Source organism: Larimichthys crocea, chromosome XII (assembly GCF_000972845.2).
Source record: "Larimichthys crocea isolate SSNF chromosome XII, L_crocea_2.0, whole genome shotgun sequence".
NCBI classification, from domain to species: Eukaryota; Metazoa; Chordata; class Actinopteri; family Sciaenidae; genus Larimichthys; species Larimichthys crocea.
This window is the reverse complement of record NC_040022.1, coordinates 20,433,318-20,456,578: the sequence shown is the minus strand read 5'-3', so window position 1 is coordinate 20,456,578 and position 23,261 is coordinate 20,433,318. Positions and strand designations below refer to the sequence as shown.

At 39.4% G+C, this 23,261-nt stretch overlaps 2 protein-coding genes across 2 annotated transcripts; both read left to right on the top strand.

The window, feature by feature from the left end:
* Positions 1–308: 308 nt before the first annotated feature.
* On the top strand, positions 309–17,050 carry slc17a7a (solute carrier family 17 member 7a). The gene is made up of 13 exons (XM_010745112.3): positions 309–454; positions 8,386–8,638; positions 8,878–8,996; positions 9,270–9,384; positions 9,474–9,561; positions 10,390–10,476; positions 10,882–11,024; positions 11,146–11,295; positions 11,987–12,119; positions 13,469–13,579; positions 13,990–14,117; positions 14,240–14,309; positions 14,394–17,050. Exons 1-13 carry the CDS (start codon positions 393–395, stop codon positions 14,687–14,689), a joined length of 1,755 nt encoding a protein of 584 aa, XP_010743414.1. The 5' UTR covers positions 309–392; the 3' UTR covers positions 14,690–17,050.
* A 1,545-nt stretch (positions 17,051–18,595) lies between these two features.
* zgc:55558 lies at positions 18,596–23,139 on the top strand. The gene is made up of 5 exons (XM_010745111.3): positions 18,596–18,907; positions 19,150–19,262; positions 20,521–20,699; positions 21,089–21,248; positions 21,364–23,139. The coding sequence occupies exons 2-5, from the start codon at positions 19,152–19,154 to the stop codon at positions 21,475–21,477; spliced, it is 564 nt and encodes a 187-aa protein (XP_010743413.1). The 5' UTR covers positions 18,596–18,907; positions 19,150–19,151; the 3' UTR covers positions 21,478–23,139.
* The last annotated feature ends 122 nt before the right edge of the window (positions 23,140–23,261 follow it).

The window sequence follows — 23,261 nt, the reverse complement described above, 5'->3', positions numbered from 1 at the left end:
AACTGAATTTTATTTACAGTTTACTATATATTTTCAACTTCTACCTATAAAATGGGCAAAATTACAACTTTCTCAAAGAAGTATGATAATTATTAGTCATAAATTAGGACTTTTAGTTAGGATTAACTGTTCTGTTATATTATGTTAAATCTTATAGTTCACATATGAACTAACAAAGTCGAATAAAGTCATTTCTTACAGGCCTGCACCTTTTTACTGGGCCATCTGACAGTGGAAGCTGGTGTGTGTAGGGAGGGATGAGAGAGAGAGAGAGAGAGAGAGAGACAGAGAGAGAGAGAGAGAGAGAGAGAGAGAGAGGACTGTGCGCGTTCAGGCAGGACAGGAGGGCGCGCGGGACATCAGCACACCGGCCGGGTCAAGAAGCTGCAAGGATGGAGATCCGACCAGACAGGTTTAAGGCGGTCGCTGGCAAAACTCTGGGAAAAATTCACAGGTACACACCTATTTCAAATTTTCCTGACTCGACTTCTTACTTTTTCCCCATTTTTACGCGTTTGCTGAGGATAGTTTTGTTGTACGGACACAACAGTTCATCATGCTGCGGGTTCCCCATCCCCTTTCCTCCAAATAGTAACTCTCTAGTGGAGAAGTGGAGAAAAAGTTTGCTCGTGATTTATTTTAACTGGGACTGGCGCGTAAAAAAAGTCCAGTTTTGCGAAGCGCATAGTGTGCGTGCTTTGACAGAAGTGGGTGAAAAATGCCGATGGAGAAAATGTTTGGCTGTGATTTCATGGAGAGTTGATTTTTATTCAGCATCTTACAGGGGGGGAACAAACAAATTATGGCAGATACAATCAAAGAATTGAATTGTGGGGATGCTATCGGGACAGTGGAAGTGCAGTGAACTCGTAATAGATATTCAGGGAGATTTTGTCGTTGTAGTTTGATCCTTTATTCTGTAGCTTTCCTCTAAAAATCATGAATGATGCCGTTATTCTTGTCAGATTTGCCCCATCTCAAATTGGATTGACTATATTGGTGTTTCAGGCGAGAGGAAAGTGTGGTTACATAATGTTTCCGTGCGTTATTGGCACGACCTGGCTGAATGAGAGGGTTGATCTTGGAATCAGTCATCTATCTATCTATCTATCTATCTATCTATCTATCTATCTATCTATCTATCTATCTATCTATCTATCTAGGGAACTTAATTGGAAACTATTTTGATAATTGATTTAAGATAATTTTCTACTAAAGAGGCCGATCATTGCATATCATACACATACTTCAGTTTCATTTGTCTTATGTGATAGAAAATTGAATATCTCTGCAGTTTGAGAATTTTACCATGGTCTGTTTACCATGGATTCTCTTTTTATAATATTTTATTAAATAATTGCAGCCCCATAGTTATAAAAGAAAACCTGTACACCTGTCTCACCTCTACAACCACACAGTGGCTTTTTGAGATAGTTCATGAAAAAGCAGGCCGTGACTAGTTCACATTATGAGTCAGTGTCATTTTTAAAATAAATATATATCACCGCAGTCTCATAAATGGGTTAAAGTGCTGGATGTTGGGAAATAAACTGGATATCAATACAAAAGTTGCAATACAGATTGGCGTGCTGACTATTTCAGTTAAAAAAAAGAGAGATTAAAGATACTGATAGAACCTCATGCAATAACCATTGCTTTAAGCTTTCGCTCTCCTAGGATTTGAGGTAGCAACCAAACGTATAAATCCCGTCCTGAAATAGCCTGTTTTTCAGTCCAGCTGTCGAGCCACGCAAATCCCTAAACTCTGCCCTCCCACTCACTCCATCCCAGCCCATGTCACTTCCTCCAGCCGCTCCCTCCTCCTCTGTCCTTCATCCATCCATCCATCCATTGAGCCATTGACACACCAGCACAGACAAGTTTCAGCCTATCGGGGTGTCCCAGATTAACAGACATGCAAATCTCAGGCTTTTTCTCTCTTACTGGTCATGAGCCATGCATGTGCACGGCCACAGCTGATGTTATGAGAGATGTGATGTATCAGATTGGATCCAGATTGGTTTTAGTGGGCGTTTCTTCAGCTTAGCCACTGAACTCTGGTTTTATGTGGCCACAATGTTAGGTATAGGCAATGGCTTCAGTGAGAAAAGTGAATATTTTATTCAAATCTATGTGGAAAATGTATGTTTTGAGACATGCATCTGTGTATACGTGTATAAAAGTGTGCATGTGTGAATATATTGCATCTTGCAAACAGGACATCCCCGCCCTGTGTGAATAGATGAGTGGGTCTGTGTGCAATCTCACCAACTCTCAGATAAAATCCCTCCTGATGAAAGCAGCCAGGAGTTCATCTATTATTTAAACATTTTCTCCATCAGAATGCATCTCCTGTTTCTATATTAAACTCCACTAGGTAAGCATAAACTTCAGCACTGTAAGGTCAAGTGCACTCCATATCTTTACTTTCACCATTCTCTTTCTTAACATCTCCAAATTAATGCTTAAATATCATCTCTTCATCTCCTCATAACAAGGAACTGCTCCACAGCGCTACATGAAATCTGATCATACTACAGCTGTCCTCTCATCACTATTATGACTATATGTAAAGGTTTCTGATTGTACGTCTCATAAAAATGCTACATATAAGTTTATTAACATCTGTTTAAATAAATCAGTTGCTGCAGGATTGCATGGCCACACAAGAAGAGCTTGTGTTTCACTATGCACAAGGCAATACAGTATAACAGGTCATCCATTTTTAATCCATTTCACTTGCGGTGAAGTGCTACATTTTCAGTTACCTCACACAGTGGTCTGAAATGAAATATTCAATATAGTAATGTGATGAACCTATACTTCATTTTTAAGATTTCTGCTTTGGTTAACTGCAAGAACTGCTCTTATCAATGGAAAAAATATTGTGAATTGTTGTATTTTATATTACACCATGTTCTTGATGTTAATTCCTTAAGTACACCCAGAGACATAGAAGCTTTGATACTTGGCTTCACTTCTCTGTACATGTGCGCAATCAGAGGGGTTTCCTGATGAATAAGGCGTTTGTATCACATTTTTGGAAACCTGTGAAATGTGATATTGCAGTAACCTTACCTTTGTCACTTTTGCACAATACACTGAGTGGTCTAAATATTTTCATAATGAAGAAGAAAAACAGATGCAGTGCTGTGAAAAAAGGAAAAATACACTCATGGCTACTTCACATCAGTCCAGGGATTGTGCTGATTACAGTATTTTATATAGTGTATTATTATTAGTAGTATTATTAATATTATATATAGTTATTTTGACAATGGCAGTGGTAGTGTTAAAGCTATTGGACTGGTTGTCAAACGTAAAGATAACAACTCTGTTGGCAGTCACTGAGGCAGAAACCAAAATGCCACATTTGAGACACTTTTGTTCTGCTATTTTCTTTCTGTCTGTCTATGTCAGTATTTAACTCTCTTTACCTGTGTTGTTGTGTCTTTGAGGTGGCTGCATGTACGCAGGTTTATTGAAAGGTCTACTCAGATGATGGATCAGTTAGAGCTCAGCAGTTTGGAAAGTCAGCTGTAACCGCTCAGCATGCCCAGTTATTGGCAGTGATGCAGTTTTTATCCATGATGTCTGTAATGCTTCAGTATTTTATATTTATATTTTATTTGCACTACCTCTGTGCATTGTTGGGTCGAACACCGTGACACACAACAGGAAAGCAAAGAACCAGGAGGAGAAAACAGTTTTTTTATAGCTCATAACAAGGCTCAGTTCATTGTTAGCTGCCTGATAAAGGTAGTGAGAAGCAGAGTGTTTGTCTGTGTGTGAATGTGCAGTCAGCACTCACAGAGTGATTGAGTTATACTATGTGATATTTAGATAATAAGTCTATGAAGGTCACACGTGTGGGTGTTTGAACACTGTGTGTTTGTGTGTGTGTGTGTCCACAGGAGAGCGAGAGAAAAAAAAGTGGTGTGACAGGATGGGGAGGAGGGTGTCTCCCTGGGTGACACAGTCCCACCGAGACCCAATCTGTTCACTTCAGGGAGAGCGAGAGGCTCGTGGAGATAGAGGGAGACACCACTATGGAAATGACAAAATAACTGCAGAAATTTGAAAATCAAAAGAAATTCCTTGAGATACCACCAATATTTCCATCCTACAAACAGAGGGTGAATAAGGGGGAAAGATTTTTAGACAAGAGGACTAGTGTGGGAGGGCTGATGTGAGGAAAGTAAAGCATGGTTTACATACCGCACAACGCAGGATCAATTCAGCACACGGATGCAGACAAATAAAGATCAGGGCGTCTGGCATTATATAATATTTTACTGTCAACCTCCCTCGCTTGTCTCTCTCTCCCTCTCTCTCATCCTCTTATGAAAGGATTACGCAGAACGCTCTGTGAATTGGTGAATTTAATATACACAGTAACAAAGTTCCCAGGTCACCAGCCACTATGTGAGAGTCACGGTGTTATTTTTGCTGGTGTATTACTGCACTCACAATTTAGGCAAAATTATGTTTTCTCACTATTTAACAATACATGTGAAAGTTTCACATTATGTATGATTAAATCAAATTGACATCAAATTAATCAGCAACTATTTTGATCGTATAAAATAATAGCTTGATTCATTTTTTAAATGCATTTTTTTTTTAAATGACAAACAAAATGTTATTAAATGTGTTTTCTTTGTCATCTTTGGGTTTTTGGACTGTTTAAATAACCTTGGGTCTTTCCTGGGTATTTTCTTCATTGATTTTTTGTTTTTTTTATGTTTTACAAACAAAATTACTGTTAAATCAATAATATATCATCAATTTAATGAAAATAATTGTTAGTGCTAGCCTCTCTTACCTAATAATATTTAAGGTAGAAACATTGTTTTATGGAGATCTACTTTCATTTCTTCTCACAAATTATGTTTAATTGAATCAAAGGCTTCAAATCCAGTGTGTAAAGGCATGGAAGTCTTTTCATTTCTTAAACTAATCCACACTGACTTTATCAGGCTGACATTTTGTGTCAGCTTTTTATTCAGGTTTTATGTTGCAGGTTGAACTTTGTGCACAAACTGAAAGCACAATATAATATGAGCTCAGTTGGAGGTGTGGGTTGTCTCCACTGAGCCTGTTACTATTGTAATTATGATATTTCAGAGAGCCTGGGGTCACGGCACTCCTGCCTGCTCATGCTCTCTCGCTCATTAATTGTTGCCAGCTGAGACCAATCAGGTCCTCACTATGCTAACCAGAGAAGCTGCATCAGCTGAGCGGCTGTGAACGTCACACTAAGGCAAATGTCCAGGGAGGAAGCCTCTCATTCCTCTACTAAATATCTAACTATGAATTCCTCCTAACCAGTACAAAAGTACCAGTAAACTTTCTTTATTAGCACATTTAAAAAAAAAACATATTAGAAAAGGGACACCCACAGCTAGTCTGCTATTTTGAGACACTTACACACGCATTATGGTAAGATTGCCCTTTAGTAAGTAATTAACAGTAATTTTTGCTGTGGGCTAGCCTCGTTAGCTGGTAGCATATGTGAAGGTGTCAGGTTGCAATCTGTCGTGAGGTTTAATGAGGATGCTCACCCTTCGCTAACTCTGAAGTTGGATGCTGAGCTCCACTCAGGGGGCAAGTCAGCACATTTGTTTAGTACAGAGAGGACAGCAGTGTGTGCATGGTCAACTGATTTGATGGAGAAAAAAAAATGTACACATCTTTCTTTGTGTCACATCAGCTTTCTGATCAATTTATTGCTTTCGTTCACAGAATTAGTAACACTGTCATCTCTCTGTTTCTTGTGTTCAATGCACTGCAGGGCACCTGTCCGGAGGCCAGTGCACCTTCTATCAAAGATATATCATGTGCCTGCATGTGCTGTAGCACGCAATCCTTTTGTGCACACCATTTAGTCAGTGAAACAGATAATATCTCAAACAAATTTAAAAGATAGAATATCTACTCAGCTCTTCACTTACACAGAAATATATAACGTGTAGCTGTGAAGCTGCAAAAGTATTGGACATTTTCTAAATCCTTAAATGTTTGACTTGTCAGTGAAAGCAAACACTGAATCAAAGGCCAGCATAAAACAATGTGTGTCATGATAGAGCATGTCTAGCACCAGTCTGTCCCCACATATTCATTTCCGGAAGTAAATCATTTTTGTAATCCTAATCTGAATGTTGTCACAGATTAAGAGAGAGAGAGAGAGAGAGAGAGAGAGAGAGAGAGAGAGAGAGGATGCAGCCTCTTTAATCTCTTAGAAAATTTCCAAACGTTGCCAATAGTTATTTTTTGTCGAATATATCATGATGGACCCTGGTTTAATTAAAGCATTCTTTATAATGGCACACTTTTTTTGTTTATTGGCTGAGTGCATGGATGTATACAGAGATTTCTGGTCTGTGTAAAAGGGGGAGGGATTGAAATCCACATGCATAACTAAGAAACATAATGACTGAATGAATGCAGAAAGCAGACATACAGGCTCACAGATAGATAGATAGTGACAGATTCTGGTCTAAAAGATAGAGTGAATTATTTATCTCACCCAAAAACACATCAATAATTAACAAGTGTCAGAGTCTGACTTGTCTTGTGTTGCTGAGCGTGAATAAGTTATCCTGGAGGTTCAGTGTGCTGAGACCCCGAGAGAGATGAATTGTCTTGAATGTTTACTTGGAAAACACAGTAGCGTTCAATAAAGCAAACACTTGTTTGAGGAACTTATTGAATCTCAAATTTGAAACAACTCATTAAAAATGCAACCATCCTTCCATCACATGAAGCAAATCTTTGTGGTGTGTTTCTGGGTATAATTCTCCAGCTCACTGACTAACTGGTTCAGCCAATGGAAAGTGGACGGCTGACACACGACTGCATTTCACTGTGAACTCCCACATACCCTAAAACACACAAACACACACACACACTGTACATATATATACACTGGAAAGTCCTGCCACTATGTTGCATTTAATCTGAGTAAAATTGTGTACTTAAGTCTGCAGTATGCATGCGTGTGAGTGTTTAATACCGAGTTGTTGAGAGTATGGAGGTTATAATACACAGATGGCCACTCTCCTGACTTCTCTGTTTGAGTCCTGTGGAAAAAAGAAGCTCTCGCCATTTGACAAATATAGTCTTGTACAAATTAGAGAAACAGCTCGAAATAACATCAAATTTTGGTATCTTCTAAGACATACTGATTTGATTATAAAAAGGTATAATTGCACAGGAGTTCCTTGGTTGACAAAAAAAGCATGTATGACAGAAAAAACAACAAACACAAAACTTACTTAGTTAATATAATGTGCATACTGTATGCATGTACAGACAGAGAATGATTTGTCAAGGTCATCTTAAAGACAAAAATGAATGCCCTTATCTACTTTCATTTGCTCTGTTATTCTTGTGTCTGTGCACACACAGAATTCAGTAATATGAAACTTTTAGATGTCTCCAGATCGGTTCTGTTTGCAACTGAAAGAGTAGACATCTTGAATAGCACCAGTATGGCAGCAGGTCCCAGGTGTCCTGAAGGAGTGGACACTAGGGGAATGTGCTGTCGTAGCTAACTCTGCTACTTGGCTAGAGACAGCTGCCTCCACACACTGGGACACGCTGAGTCAGACACGACCCCAACATGGCAAGTTGTCTGTGTGTGAGAGAGAGAGAGGGAGAGAGAGAGAGATCTCTCTGCAGTAACAAAAAAAATATGCATATGCATGAAGAAAATATATACTCCTTGCCACTGCCTCAAAAACAGCCTAACTTCACAAAATGTTCATGAAATATAAAGAGAAGATGTTTTTTGACACCAGTCTAACATGTTCCCGCCATCAAGCTTTTACAAAATCAGATTTCTTTTTAAACGTCAGTGGCTTGCCTGAACAAAAACAGTTTCCCATGCTTTTGAGCCACTGATTCCCTGTTAGGCAAATTGTTGTCCCCAGCGGAGGTGTCACCTCTGTCACCTCTCCTCTTTTTCATGACGAATGTTTCTGTCCCTGCCTCCTCCATATTTTTCTCCAAGGGAAATGCCAGTCAACTTAATGGGCCAGTGTGTCAGATTTAGGTGGATCTATTCACAGCAACAGAATATAATATTCATAACTATGTTTCCATTAGTATATAATTACCTGAAAGTAAGAATCATTAAGTCTTTGGTACCTTAGAATGAGCTCTTTTTATCTACATGGTGTTGACCACCATGAATTTACAGCAGCCCAGAATGGAAGTTTCACAGTCACTGCAGGTTCTCCTACACGCTCGGAAGGGGATGGTGAGGCAAGGGGTATTTAGTTGGTTGCAATCTGCAACTTCAATACTAGATGCCACTAAATCCTACACACTTGTTTGGCTTATAGTTTTCTTTTACTGCACACTCTGCGGTCTCTCTCTCAGGCTGATTGAGAAGCGGCAGCCCAATGGAGAAACCATTGAGTTATCAGCAGAGGGCCGTCCTGAGCTGGTGGAAGAGAAGGAGCTGCCAGTGGTGGACTGTACCTGCTTTGGCTTGCCGAGGAGGTACATCATCGCCATCCTGTCTGGCCTGGGATTCTGCATCTCATTTGGCATCAGGTGCAACCTGGGTGTGGCCATTGTAAGCATGGTCAATGACCACACTGTCTACAAAGGCAACAAGGAAGTACTTGTGGTAAGTGGCAAAACAAATAAATGCTGGATTCACCTTTAGTGCATCAGGCTGTCTTTTATATGGAAGCCTCACGTGTATACATTTGTTTCTGTTTCTCAGTGATCTGCTTTATTTTGCTCAGGACTCAGGACACATACATACAGACATATTTAGGCTTGACTGCCAGTAAGAAAATTGGCGTCTGTAAACCGTAGTTGTTGTAATATACTTCAAAAAGTCATATATCTTCTTTTCTCCAGGCTGCACAGTTCACCTGGGACCCTGAGACAGTGGGGATGATCCATGGCTCCTTCTTCTGGGGCTACATCGTCACACAGATCCCGGGTGGCTTTATATGTCAAAAATTTGCGGCCAATAGGTGAATGTCTTACCATATCTTCTTCAAATATTGTCATTACTGTAATCTGGTCTACTATAAATGAGATTGATTGGGAAACAGTTGGGTTATTGTGCTGGATGTGGTCATTCTTGTCAGTTCCCAGGCACTGGGCAGTATCCTACCACAACAACTGTGAAATGAACTTCATCCCTGAGTGTAGCATTTGTTTCTTCTTCTCATCATTCTTGTGTTGTTGTTGTTACTGTTGAATTTTCAATCTGAGGCAGCCTATTTGTCTTTTGTGTGTTTAAGAGTGTTTGGCTTTGCCATAGTGGCCACGTCCACCCTCAACATGTTGATTCCATCTGCTGCTCGCTGCCATTACAGCTGTGTCATACTGGTCAGGATATGCCAGGGCCTTGTTGAGGTACAGTATGTCCACATGTGCTTGCGGGTCTCTGTGTGCGACTGTTTCTACATGCATGAATGTCTCCCTGACTGTTTTGTATCCTTTAGGGTGTATCATACCCAGCCTGCCATGGGATCTGGGCCAAGTGGGCACCTCCTCTTGAAAGAAGTCGATTAGCCACAACAGCCTTCTGTGGTAAAGTTTCAGAGTTACTGATATATTTATATCTGCAGAAACTTTGTGATTTCTAGACTTAACTAGACTTCTGTAAGTTAAGCCACTAAGGTTTCTACGAAATTCAATTAATTAAAAGTATCGGATGTAATAATAAATATATATTAACTATATATATATATATATTAACTTTAAGAAAAACATATCAATGTTTTTTTTTCATAACTGTGCTAAATGGAAATGTATTGTAAAACTGTAATGCTGTTATGTAACATTTCATAAGTTGATCAAAAATTCAAGTTTTGAAAAATAGTTAAAGTTAAGCTAGCTAGCTGAATATTTTCATCCTTCACAGCCATGTATCTGAGAAAATGGTTGACTAGCTCAATAGCACTAAGTTCACAGCCAAGGATTAACGCTAAAGCCATTTATTTTGAGTCGTCTGAGTCACTATCAGCACAACAGGCTGACTGTGCTGTTGAGCCTGATACCAAAGGAGCAGTCATTTGTCATTTGGATGCATTTTGGGCAATATAAAACTTGTGTGTCCATTTATTACACCTGAAGTGATTTCTACTTGTGTTTTTAGTCAGATTTCTAGAATTCTGATTATTATATGATGTAAATACAATATTTTTGTGTGTTTTTCTTACCACCAACTGGTTTCACTTTGCACTGCCACTTGCCAGTGATTTGATGCCCCCCTGCTATAAGCCATGTGTGCAGCTTGGATATTTATTCCAGCTCCGTCACTGTATATGAATCATTTCGGGAGCAGAAGTTGTTACATGATTATGAGAGAAAACGATTATTTTTTTTTGCTTTTCTTTATGTTTGATGCCTGCTAAGGATCCTATGCTGGGGCGGTGGTGGCTATGCCTTTAGCTGGGATACTGGTGCAATACTCTGGATGGCCTTCAGTATTCTATGTCTATGGTTAGTGTTTTTATTATTAAATATGTGTTTGCTTCCTGCAGTACTATGACTGTTCAGCCAAGTAAAATATTAATACATACACTACAACACTTCAGTTCAAATGCAAATGTTTCCAAATCCATGAACTTCTGTAGTGTGCTTCTGTCTTGAATTTTTAAGAGATTCTCAAGGACTGCTAGTCTTCCTTGTAGCATTCACCAGCCAAATTTCTTCACAGCCCACTGCTGATGTGGTAAAACTTAACACAGTTGGGTTTCACAACATTAACAGCAACCTTGAAGGAAGTCTGAGTAGCTCTTTCTCATTTTCTCTCTCACTAGTATACTCTTGAACTCTGGCTCTCTTGTTTTTTTCTCTACTGTACTCATGTCTGTGCCTTTTGCTTTCTCTTTCTTCCTCTCCCAGGCAGCTTTGGGATATTCTGGTATTTGTTCTGGATTCTCGTGTCGTATGAGAGTCCTGCAGCCCATCCCACTATCACACCAGAGGAGAGGAAGTACATTGAGGATGCAATCGGAGAGTCTGCATCATTTCTTAATCCTCTTCATGTATGACCCTATATGATACTCACATGTAGCCTTTCAATCTAACGTCTCCTAAACCTATACACAAACACAGTTATTGTGGATGAACAGGATCCCAGTAATATTTTATTCCTTTTGGTGGCAGAAATTTAAAACTCCATGGAGACAGTTCTTCACATCCATGCCCGTCTATGCCATCATTGTGGCCAACTTCTGCAGAAGCTGGACCTTCTACCTGCTGCTCATCAGCCAGCCAGCCTACTTTGAAGAGGTCTTTGGCTTTGAGATCAGCAAGGTGAGATTATATCACCTATATTAAAGGTTTAAGTTTCAATATCATATAGCATATCTCAATATCAATATCATATATCATATGAAAGGTTTAATTTTCAACTGGATTTAAGGGGAACTCTGGTATTTTTCGATATGGATTTTATTCCCATAATTGTGGCCATTGTGAATATGGGTCATGATCATTTTGGACTTGCAAAAGGTTTATGTTAAATATAACTTTATTTAGAAAACTTTAGAAGGCTTACAGCTGGTATTTGAATTGTATTTAATCCCTACAAGATGAGATGACAAGTGCAACGTTATTATGACTCATAGTCACAAGAGAATTGCTGCTATTAGACCATAATTCCCATTTAAAGAGTGAAGTGAAGAGTGAGGAAGCTTTTATCTGATAGCAAGTCTGGATTGAGTTGACTGGAAATGCAGTGAGAGATGGAGAGTCAACATTAAACAAACCCACACCACCATAACATCCCAAAGTATTAATATTTTACCTCCTATCTTCACATCCTTTTTTCTTTGATATTATGTCATCATTCAGATCACATTATTTCAGTTCAGTTCAAAGCAGCACTAATCAGCATAAACATTTACTATTATACAGACTGATGTCCATTCTCTTGTCTTTTTCTCACATACATATACACTCTCTCTCACTCTCATACACTTTATCTCCCCCTTTCCTCTTTCAGGTGGGCATGGTGTCAGCTCTGCCCCATCTGGTGATGACAATTATCGTGCCTATTGGAGGCCAGTTGGCAGACTACCTAAGAAGCCACAACCTGATGTCCACCACCAACGTCAGGAAGCTCATGAACTGTGGAGGTGAGAGTGTCAAAGAGAAATGGGTGACAGTTGAAGGGGGGTGAGGAGGAGGGAAGACAAAAGGGAGTAAGAAAACTCAGTGCACAAGTAGAAGCTGAACACACTGAAACCCCCCGATTTTGCAGAATAACATCTCAAATTTATGTCACAAAAACCTGACCACTGTTTCGTTGTGTTTGTGAGTGATGGCATGTGTGTGCATCTTTGAGAGAGAGAGAATACTTGAATATTTCAAAATGCTATAGAATTAATAGAAAATTACATTTAGTGTAAAACAATTAAATATACTCTAAACTATCCAAGTCTTAAAGTAAACTTGGATCTGTATGGGTGAAGTGTTGTAAAATATCTGATCACTGTGGCTGACAATGAAGAAACTTTGTACAGACACCCAGACCAGTATTGTGGTGCTCGAGACCGACTGCATTTTTACTCTGTCTTGTCTCGGTCTTGAACACACAGATTTTATTTCAAGACACAACTGTGGGGATATCACCAGTGTTTCCCATTAATCACCTCATAATGTCTAACTTGTCCCGCCACACTTTCATAATTATTTGAAAACACTTGTGTGTGTAATTGTGTTTCACTTTGACTTTTTGGAAAATCGACATTGGCAGAACGCTGAAAGTGAGAGTGAGAGTCTGTAGTTATAGAGCAGACACCTGCGTGGCACAGAAAACTAAAGAGGGGGCAGGAGGGGTCAGGTTGAGGTTTAACCACAAGACCTCGAGCCAACAGGTGCAAAGTTCTTCCAGCAAATCAAACCCTTTTTGTTTTATGAAACAGGTCATTAAAAAAAGAAATGAATATGAACTAGTTCAGTTTTGGGACTGTGTGCCCTGTCACTTGATTTGGTGAACATTAGCGACATGTTATCTAAGATACCTTAGTTGATTGTATACTGTATGGTCTTGGTCTTGATTTCAGTTGAGGAAAACTGTCTTCCTCTGTCATGAGGTTGAAATTAACATAACGTTCTCACATCTCTGCTGTAGTACAGACTTTGACAAGCTAAAAACAATCTTCAGAAACTTCCTGTGTGATGAAAGGGGTGTGCATTTTATAGATGAATTTGTTAATGCCAAATTCTCCAGACATTTGAGGACCTACAGTAGTATCGATTGTCTGGCACCTTTTACCCAGCAACACTCATTTGAAGTGCAGAAGCAGCCAGTACTGAAATCATATTAATATTTTAGTACAACTCAAGAGTTTTATCCGTGTTTCCATTTCTAACACCGCAAATTAGAATATCACTATGCACTACTGCATAACAGTAGACCACTGCTTGTTGAGACATTGTGGATGGTATTAGTTTTTAATGCGTTTACATGAATGTGTTTCAGGTTTTGGGATGGAGGCCACTCTCCTGCTCGTGGTGGGATACTCTCACTCAAAAGGTGTTGCCATTTCCTTCTTGGTCCTCGCTGTAGGTTTCAGTGGATTTGCTATCTCAGGTAAAAGATGTTACCAACAAGTATGTTAAAAATCTCAATATAAGGGTACAGCAAGAAGTTGGTTAGCTTAGACACCAAGCAGAGACTCCACTGCAATTGCATTACACTCAGCCAAGAAATATACAATTTTGCCATGCGAACTGTTTCCCAGTGTTTGTAGTCTTTATGCTAAGCTAAGGTAATCAACTGCTGGCTTCAGCAACACACGTACAGTACAAATATAAAATGCTATCAATCTTCTCATCTAACTCTCTCAGGGAATATATATTTCCAAAAATGTCAAAGTATTTGTTTAACAGTAATGCAGGATGGTTTTGCAACATGATGATTAAAATTGCAACAGTATCAATCCCTTCACGCTGTTCGTGTCAGCACATGGTGTCATGTCCTGTGTTTGTTCTTTCACTCAGGGTTTAATGTCAATCATTTGGATATCGCTCCACGATATGCCAGCATACTGATGGGCATCTCAAACGGGGTGGGAACATTATCTGGAATGGTGTGTCCTCTTATAGTGGGAGCCATGACCAAACACAAGGTAAAAATTCACTTGTATTGACTTTATAATGAAATGTATGAACTTTCAAAATGTGAATTTTTAATGGGAAAGGCCAACCTGTTGAACTCAACTACGTTCCTTATCTTTTTACATAATTTCAGACACGTGAGGAGTGGCAGTATGTCTTCCTTATAGCTTCCCTCGTTCATTATGGAGGAGTGGTTTTCTATGGTATGATTGACTTTGAATATAGTGTTTTGTGAGGCATTTACTGAAGACGTCAGTCTAAACACTGATCATATTTTTTCTCACTAGGACTCTTTGCATCAGGAGAAAAGCAGGATTGGGCGGACATAGAGGACACCAGCGAGGAGAAGTGCGGTATCATTGATGAGGATGAACTGGCAAATGAGACAGAGGAGCTCTACCGCGGAGGCGGGCAGTACGGAGCCATGAGCCAACCAGCTGTTGGCTCCAATGGAAGAGGGACTGGAGGAGGAGGGGCCGGTCCTGGATGGGTGTCGGACTGGGATAAATCTGAGGAGTACGTGCAGCCGCCTGGATACAACTCTTACATGTATGGTGGAGAAGAGGAGAAGGAGCTGACATAGAATATCAACGTGATACAAGTTTAAATAAAAAAGAGAAACAAGATAAAGAAAAGAGGAAGATTGTTTTTGGGAAAGGGATTGTAAGAGAGTCACTGCTATACTGAATGGACCTGCTCTGTGCTTTTGTACAATATTTACAATTGCACATATAAAGTATGGATCTGATTCATTCCAGTGTATGTGTGCGAGTGTGTGTTTGTTTGTGTGGGCGTGTGTGTGTAGCCATGTGCATGCATGTGTTAGAGTGTTTAATGTACACAAATATACAGTATTCATTTGCAGAAACTGAACCCATACCCCAGACTACCTTCCTGGTCCTGAGCTTGTTGGAATTAGTCAGGTCTTTTTCCACGACATCACTGAGGAGATTCTGGTGTGTGTGTGTGTGTGTGTGTGTGTGTGTGTGTGTGTGTGATTTCTGCCTGTACAGCAACTCTCTCAAGCCACTGGCATTGTGTGTGTATTTAAAGTTTTATGTGTAAGCCACACATTTACTTTTTTTCTGGGAAAGCACCTTCAGTTTTGAGGCATAAAACTTTTGAGCTTACAACATTGTCTAAATATAAAATGTAATTTCTATGTAATTACTATGTCACTCTTAAGGTTCTTAGACATAACATAAATCATTTTGGTCATATGATAAAATCAATACATGAACTACACTGGTGATACATCCAGTTAATTTCTTGTTGCCACTGAAACATTGTATTATTAAAGCATGCATGATTAAAGTATGCTTCATGTGTTAGTCAACGTGGTTCAACAAGTCAGCAACTATTCAAAGGGGAAAAAGTTGCTTAGATGTTGTACCAGCCTGTGTTTGTGCATACGTGTGTGCATTTGAATGTGTGTTTGAGCTTGTGCACAAAGCTGCATGTAGTGTCTAGCTGAATCTCACCTGGGTCTGACCTAACTAGGTCACGTCCAGCCAGGCTCCTGGGTCACATGAGTAATCATCTGGCATTTGTGACTTTCCATTTGGTGTGTACACTCCCATTAGAGAGGTGGCCCAGAATGACAAGTAGAGTGTAACAGTTGCTTAACAGTTCCGCTGCTTAACCAGCGAGGAACAACAGTTCCCAGGCATCACGGCACGTGCTGCCTCTGTTTCTGCCTTTTTCTGTGTCTCAGTGGCTGCCCCTTCCTCTGTCCTCTTCCCAGTATTTAACAGGATGTTTTCTGTCTTCTGTTGGTGCAGTTACCATGTCCTTAGTACCTACACGTCAGTCATGTTTGACTTGGTGGGTCAGAGCTTTTCAGATTGTCTATGTGTGTGTGTTTGTGTGACAGTGACAGTGAGTGTGTTGTTGTGTTGGGTGCAGGTGCTGAAACATTGTGCGGTGAGCATGTTTTAATGAGCACAGCAGTGCAGTACCCCGCCATCCCTCTCTTCCTTTTACACACAAACACACAGGATGCTAATTTCATGCAAGCACAGTCAAGTACACCATGCAGTGTGCGGAGGGAGTGGTGGCACACTATTTGGTATTTACATGGCTGTCATTGTGAGGCGCACCCATGGAAACAAGGTGGGCTTAGGGAGAATCCATTATCATACATTATCAGAGGGTGTGTTAAGGTTTGGGAACAGTCATGGTCAATCACATGAGTTCCTCTCATGCCCTTTAGAAGCAACACACTCTTCATCTTCATACACTGACAGCTAGGTAACAGAGCGAAGAGTTGAGAGATGCTTCTCCTGAGAGGACACTAACGTTCTCATAAAGGAGGGCAACTGTTATACTGTACAAGTTGCACAGTCCAACTCTTTGTGCCTGCACATACAGTAGATAGAGCCAGCATACTCAGACATGAAACATCTACATCCATGCACACACACAACTTCCTCATTTACACAAATCATGCCAACACAGTAATGTTTTGAAATTTTTGTTCAGTACATTTGCTCATTTTCAGATCAGATGAGAAAAATGTCATTTAATTTAACTCATAGATGGTTTCTGGTTTTTGCTCACGTTTGTGAGAAAAAAAAAATTACACTTGGAATGTTAAAAATAATTTCTTCATTTCTAAAATATGTTATTTTAAAAAGTGATGATGGCAAATTACCTTTTTGTTTTGAGTGAAATGTCTAAAAGACATGAATGATTATTCCTGTGAACAATTTCATTTTTAAGTGTTGTATTGGTGTATTTTTAATCAAGTTTCTCTTTGTCTCAGTTTATAGCTGTTCCAATGTTGTCCTCCTTCTTCTTGATGAAATGTGTGGTGGGAGTCAATGTAAAAATAAAAAAAGAGGAAACGATCATATTTAAGATTGCAAAAATGTGGAAAGTATTCAATGTATAAAAGATGTATATGTGAGATATCCTTGTGTATAATAAAATTTAAGCAATTTAAGATGATGTCACTATTTCAGCACAATCATGTCATTAGGATTTATCACCTACAGAATGATGACACATTAAATTGGTGTTGATTCTTTCTTTTTTTTTACATTATTACATCGCAATGTCAGTTCTCTGTCTTTCTATGTCTTTCTCTCAGGACAGATGGATGCAGGATTATCTGTGTGATTTTAGGCAAAGATTAGATAGGAGAGCAGATGCACTCAGTGGGAGAGTGAGGGAGAAACATGGACGTCACAGACAAGGGAAGTGAGTATGGTGGACCAGAGGGTGGGGCATAATGCCTGCTTTGTGTGTGTGTGTGTGTGTGTGTGTGTGTGTGTGTGTGTGTGCGCACAACTGAAAGTAAACCTTCAAGAAGCACTTTAAATCAATATTCAACTATTTTTAGAACATTACGTCTGAGCCTCTTTCAATCAGTGATGTAAATTTCAAATGAAGAATTTTACTGGAAATTTTAGACTCTAGAAAATCTGTATTGTATATGAATATTTCAGGATTTATGCTTCTTTGATGAATTTAACGCTGTGTTGCAGTTTCTCGCTGTGACTACTAGATAGCAGTAAAAACACATGATTCTGTATCTGACATGAACATCTCTAGAGGCATTTTTGGCCACCTGAGGGCAGCAGAAAACACAACACCAACATGCCACCTCCTTTTATACAGTTGTTTATTTTACACATTCACCACATGAAGCAATTCATTTAGAGTTATATCTGGCTGCCCAGCCTGTTGAAGGTAAGTCCAATACTAAGATATAAAACTCACAGAGTTCTGGAAATGCAGTTATACATTTCTGTGGGGTCATTCATGTGGTGCATTATACAAATATTGTTCAAAGTCTTTTTAAGTTATGACCACTAATATTACTATTATTATTTGCAGTAATCATACTAGATAAATAGATGACTTTATTAATGATAATTAAGTTTATAAAATCATTAGCTACAAACCTACTTGTGGTACCACCAGAAACGTAAACTGCCATGCTAATAATAAGTTGACCATAAAGACTATAGTGAATGCTAGCCACGAGTTTAAACACAGTATTGTTGTTCCTTGCTGTGACCACTGGAGGACAGTGAACTTCACCAAGTGTCAATAGTCAAGGCAAACACATTACCGCACTATGACTTCCGGGGGAAACTTTCAAAATAAAACAAATAAAAGACACTGGTGTTCCTAAGGTTCTGTGTAAATGACCAAAACAAAGATAGTATTTATTGACATTTATTTATCTCTTATGATGCAGGACTTCAGAATGTTTGGAAGTGTCTGATAAAACTGTTTAAATTAGTACTTACTTAGATGAATTAGTGACAGTCAGACAAAGTGTGGCGTTGAGAAGTGCCATCTGTGGGAGACAGAAGTTTGCCTGTGAGGCCACGCCCAATAAGGGCTACTCCTGTTTGTGATTGGACGGCTGTGCTAAACTGCAGGCGGGGTTAAAATAGTAGCCCACTGTGATTGGTTGGTTTTGACGTCAGTCTGCCTCCTGTCGTTTTATTGGTTGGTTGACGAGGGGATTAACGTGAAAACGCTATGCTTACAATGAACCCCAGCGGAGACTAAAAGGAAAGACTGAGGGAACTCGCCCGAAATCTGGCTTTTAATTTATTTATAACAAAAAGTTAGATTGTTACCAGTAGTCGTACAGATCTGTAGTTCACAGTTTGACACGTAGTTGTCGTTGGACAAACAAGTTGCGGACTGCTCTTGAAGTTTTCCTACAAGTGTCTTGAATGAGGAAATCGTCTCAGGCTAACGTTATGTAGCAAGCTAATCTCATTTATCCATTCGTAAACTCAGCTTTCATTTCACACAGTGTTGTAAATCCTACACAGAGGTGAGTACGCTTAAACAATCTTCCACTTTCACCACCAGCACTCATTCACATCGATTCATTAACTGTGACGAAGTCAACTAACGTGAATGGACAAGAACCTTAAATCTGGGTCAGTCTCTTCGCCATGTCAGTGTAGGGAGGAAGAGGGCACTGTCAGCTGGATAGATTTCCTCTTGATCACCTCATATTTGCCATATCTTGAATATAAAATCACGGCTACCTGCTGGATCAATCATTTCCAGGCATGACCGAGTACAAGCTTGTGGTGGTCGGGGCGGGAGGTGTGGGGAAGAGCGCTCTCACCATCCAGCTCATCCAGAACCACTTCGTTGATGAGTATGATCCAACCATTGAGGTGAGACACTAAGTTAACCATTATACACAGTGTTTAATGTGTAGCCTAGTGACAAAAAACATAATCTAGAGTTTATTATGAAACCACTGCACATGCTCACTTCCATGTGTGAGTTATAACTGTCATTGAGTAAATCTGGACTTTAAGGTTTAGATTTTTAAGATTTTAAACACCCACTGCAGTTATATCTGTCAGTGGATCAATACACAATACACAAAATGATGTGAGTGATGTAAGTCAAGAGATAAGTTGAATAACAAGTGGTGGAAAAAGTCCTAAATCCTTCACTTCCCTTACAATATTTGATTTATAAAGATTGTGACAAGAGATTCATTAATTTAATGTTCTGTGTAAGAAGTGTTGTTCAAATGGTTCACCAGTGCATCAGTATCTTGGTGTCTTACAAATCAACATGGGTTGGGCACTATGTGCATGACACAACAAATTTTGCAACTGAATTGTGTAGATGTGGCTATATAAAAAATGTGGAAATACTCCAGAACAGAAAAAAGTCCTGCATTAAAATCTTAAAAGTATCTGTAGTTGTACATAAATATTGTGAAAAGTGAAAGCGTTCGTTGTGCAGCAGAATGCCCCTTGTCTGAGTCATCATATTACATCATAGGAATGGTATTACTGGTACATAAACATTTAATGTTGTAGCAGGTTGATGTTAAAGCTAATTTATTCTGTAATAATGCATAACATTTTAATAAGCTGGTCATATGTTTTGTATCAAATCTGCAAAGTAAAAGGTAACAATAGCTTTCAAATAAATGCAGTGAAGTAAAATGTAATGCAAAGTCCAAACCACTGGGATACAATCACAACTGTACAGCACCATGAAATGGGCCAAACATCTGCCAAAAAGTTTATTTAATGTTGGTTCCACCTCTCCTGTAAGCCCTCTCGAGATTCACATATTTTCTACTAACAATTAGAAATCAGCACTGCCGTGTAATCTATTCTCTTTCTCACATTGTTGCCTTAAAATCAACTCAGTTTGGCTGTAAATCTCTATTTGTCTGTCAAGCTGCAAAGTCAGTTAACGGCATCATTAAATAGTTGATGTTTTAAAAAATATGCAGGTTTCTGCAAGTTCATTGCCAAACATTCCATTCGATGAGGTCTTGTTGCTACATGATGCAGCACTCTGACTGTGGTGAGAATTATTATGATGCAATCCACTGGCAGGCCTACTGCTTGTACCGATTAATATTGCTTGCATGCGGCATCATGTCGATGTGCTGTGTTCCAGGACTCGTACAGAAAACAGGTGGTGATTGATGGAGAGACCTGTCTGTTGGACATCCTGGACACTGCAGGTCAGGAAGAGTACAGCGCCATGAGGGATCAGTATATGAGGACAGGGGAGGGCTTCCTCTGTGTGTTTGCCATCAACAACACCAAGTCCTTCGAGGACGTCCACCTCTACAGGTACAAGATGTTTTTATAGCACACATCCGTAGACTAGTACTAGTCTTACAACACAGCTGGAAGAAAGTAGTCTATTTCCATGTGTGTGTAACTTTAGAGTCAGCTTTGTATAGTGGACTGTGCAGATTCAGATAGTCTGGCACCATAAAGGCTACTTCCTGTTCAGGAACTGAACTTGTAATAATCTGTAACTCATATCTATAGACATGTGTGTTCACACGTTCTGTGTGGTTACTCATCCAGTTAACTCATCTAAATACATAAAACAGAACTGACAACACATACTGAAAACAGTAAGTGTTACAAGGATATCTCCCACAGGTTTGTCATCTTTAAGTGTCACAATGAGCCTAACTAACTCCTCGCTTTCGCATGTGTCTCTTCCTCAGAGAGCAGATCAACAGGGTGAAGGACAGCGACAGTGTTCCCATGGTGCTGGTCGGGAATAAGAGCGACCTGAGTACCCGCACGGTGGAGTCGCGGCAGGCACAGGAGCTCGCACGAAGCTACGGAGTACCGTTTGTCGAGACCTCTGCTAAAACCAGACAGGTATGTAAGGAAAGACAGTAACGCCTGTATTTAGTTTGCACCGATGCAGGCATGAGCTTTGTTTGAGCAACATTTATTATCTTTAGACAAACATCTTTCTGCTTCTGTTTTGCAGGGTGTCGAGGAAGCCTTCTATTCATTAGTGCGGGAGATTAGAAGATATAAAGAGACCAACCGCAGCAACAAGAAGAGCAAGAAGAATACGCAGAGACGTTGCATAATACTATAGCAAACCACACACACACACACCAGCAGCATCCCTTGCAGCACTTGTTTCATGCAACCCTTCACACACTGCACCTCCTCTGTCACGTTGGAGACGTCCAGCACAGCTCCGGGCGAGGAGGCAGACGTGGCAAAATCCAATTTTTACTGCTGTCACAGTTTCCACTTAGAAGACTTGCCATTTATTCATCCACTGTGCAGTGTCAATTTAACACTGTGAAGTCAGTTGTGTTTCTTTTAATTTTTGTTGTAATGACCAAACGACTAGAAATTCCAGTTTTAGTTGATTTTTTTTTTTTTTTTTAAGGTCAGTATTACTGCAAACTTAACTTGAGTCTGTGGTAGATTTTAAGATTTAAGACCCAGAATGAGAATTTGTCTATAAGTGTAGTTTGTCTGGCCAGTGTGTCTTACAGACAGTTCAGCCCCTGTTGACTATTTAAAGGGTCGAGGGTTAACAGTTGTGCGTCACTGCACTTTGCACTGTCACATCAGGTGATGCATTCAGTCCAATTTTCCAAAATAATTTTAGGACTGAACATTTTGTTTAGTGTGATGAAATGACGAATCTGTATGTTTGCTCGGTACACATTTGACGAAATCGAAAATCCCACAAATAACATGAAAACAGTGTCATATTGACTAGGATACTGATTGGACAACTACTTGGAAAGTTTGTAAAAAATAATTTCTTCCCCTTGTGTTTTTTCATAGGTTAGTGTGTCCTCTGGGGCTTGAAACACAACAGCAATATCATTTTTAATTTTCTCAAAGACTACAATTCAATGAAAATGCTGTTTTAGGGTAGTATTACACACAGTATCAAAGCCTCAAATCGTGTTCCAGACTCCTAGGTGCACTTTATTCATTTCCTTTTATGTTTTTATTGTAGGTTTTATGATTAGTTCGTGCCATCTTAAAAGTTTACTCAGGAATATAGTGTTTTATCAGGAACTGAGGAATAACAGAGAGCTGTCAAATGATTGGTTAAGATCTGATGCCTGTGTCCATCCGTTCACACCATCATTAACTTACTGTTTGTAGTGTCAGCCCTGCTGTTTGTTCCACACTGTATTCCAAAGTCCACTTTTAATTCATTTTTTGTCAGATCCAGTGATGCTGGTGGTTGCAGTGTTGTGTTACTGTGTCCCAAGCACTTTTTTTTTTATTGATACAGCACTCTACCACAACATGTAGCATGAGCAGCAAATATCTATGTGGTACTACTTACATTTAAACCACTGATGATGAAACCAGTGTTCCGCTCCAGAGCTCAGACACAATGACGGTCACAGTATCAGATCATACTCAATGCTGGATGACAAGGATATTCAATAGGGCGTCATTTTTTTACAGCAGTGTTTGACTTCTTTTATAATTACTGTCACCCTAAATGCAATGGATTGTTAAATCTCTATTTTTGTAGCATTATAAACAGCTTCCCCAATATAAAATCCAACATCTGCATTAAGAAACTGCTGTCTACATATTTACTAAAGTTATATCAAAGTTCAATGAGCATGTGTTAAACCAGCAGCTGTCGATTATCTTGACTTCATTCCATTGTTAAAATATGGAGAAACTCCAAACAAGTCTCTCACTGACAGCCATGTAAAACCTTTAATGGACTCTGCTGTGATGAACAAGTAAATATCGTTAGCTTTTATCTGTTGTCTGTTTTTGTTTAACCAAGGTGGATCTTTACTGGTAAGGAGATTAAGAGGTTAAAATGTGTTTTCAGAACAAGATGTAGGACACGAGAACTTATCTCCAACAATCTAAGTAGAG

Coding starts and splice junctions, on each gene's coding strand:
- zgc:55558 (XM_010745111.3), top strand. CDS start 19,152: ATGACCGAGTACAAGCTTGTGGTGGTCGGGGCGGGAGGTGTGGGGAAG. Junction 19,263..20,520: donor AGTATGATCCAACCATTGAG/GTGAGACACTAA, acceptor GCTGTGTTCCAG/GACTCGTACAGAAAACAGGT. Junction 20,700..21,088: donor GAGGACGTCCACCTCTACAG/GTACAAGATGTT, acceptor TCTCTTCCTCAG/AGAGCAGATCAACAGGGTGA.
- slc17a7a (XM_010745112.3), top strand. CDS start 393: ATGGAGATCCGACCAGACAGGTTTAAGGCGGTCGCTGGCAAAACTCTG. Junction 12,120..13,468: donor GAAGCTCATGAACTGTGGAG/GTGAGAGTGTCA, acceptor AATGTGTTTCAG/GTTTTGGGATGGAGGCCACT. Junction 14,118..14,239: donor GAGCCATGACCAAACACAAG/GTAAAAATTCAC, acceptor ACATAATTTCAG/ACACGTGAGGAGTGGCAGTA.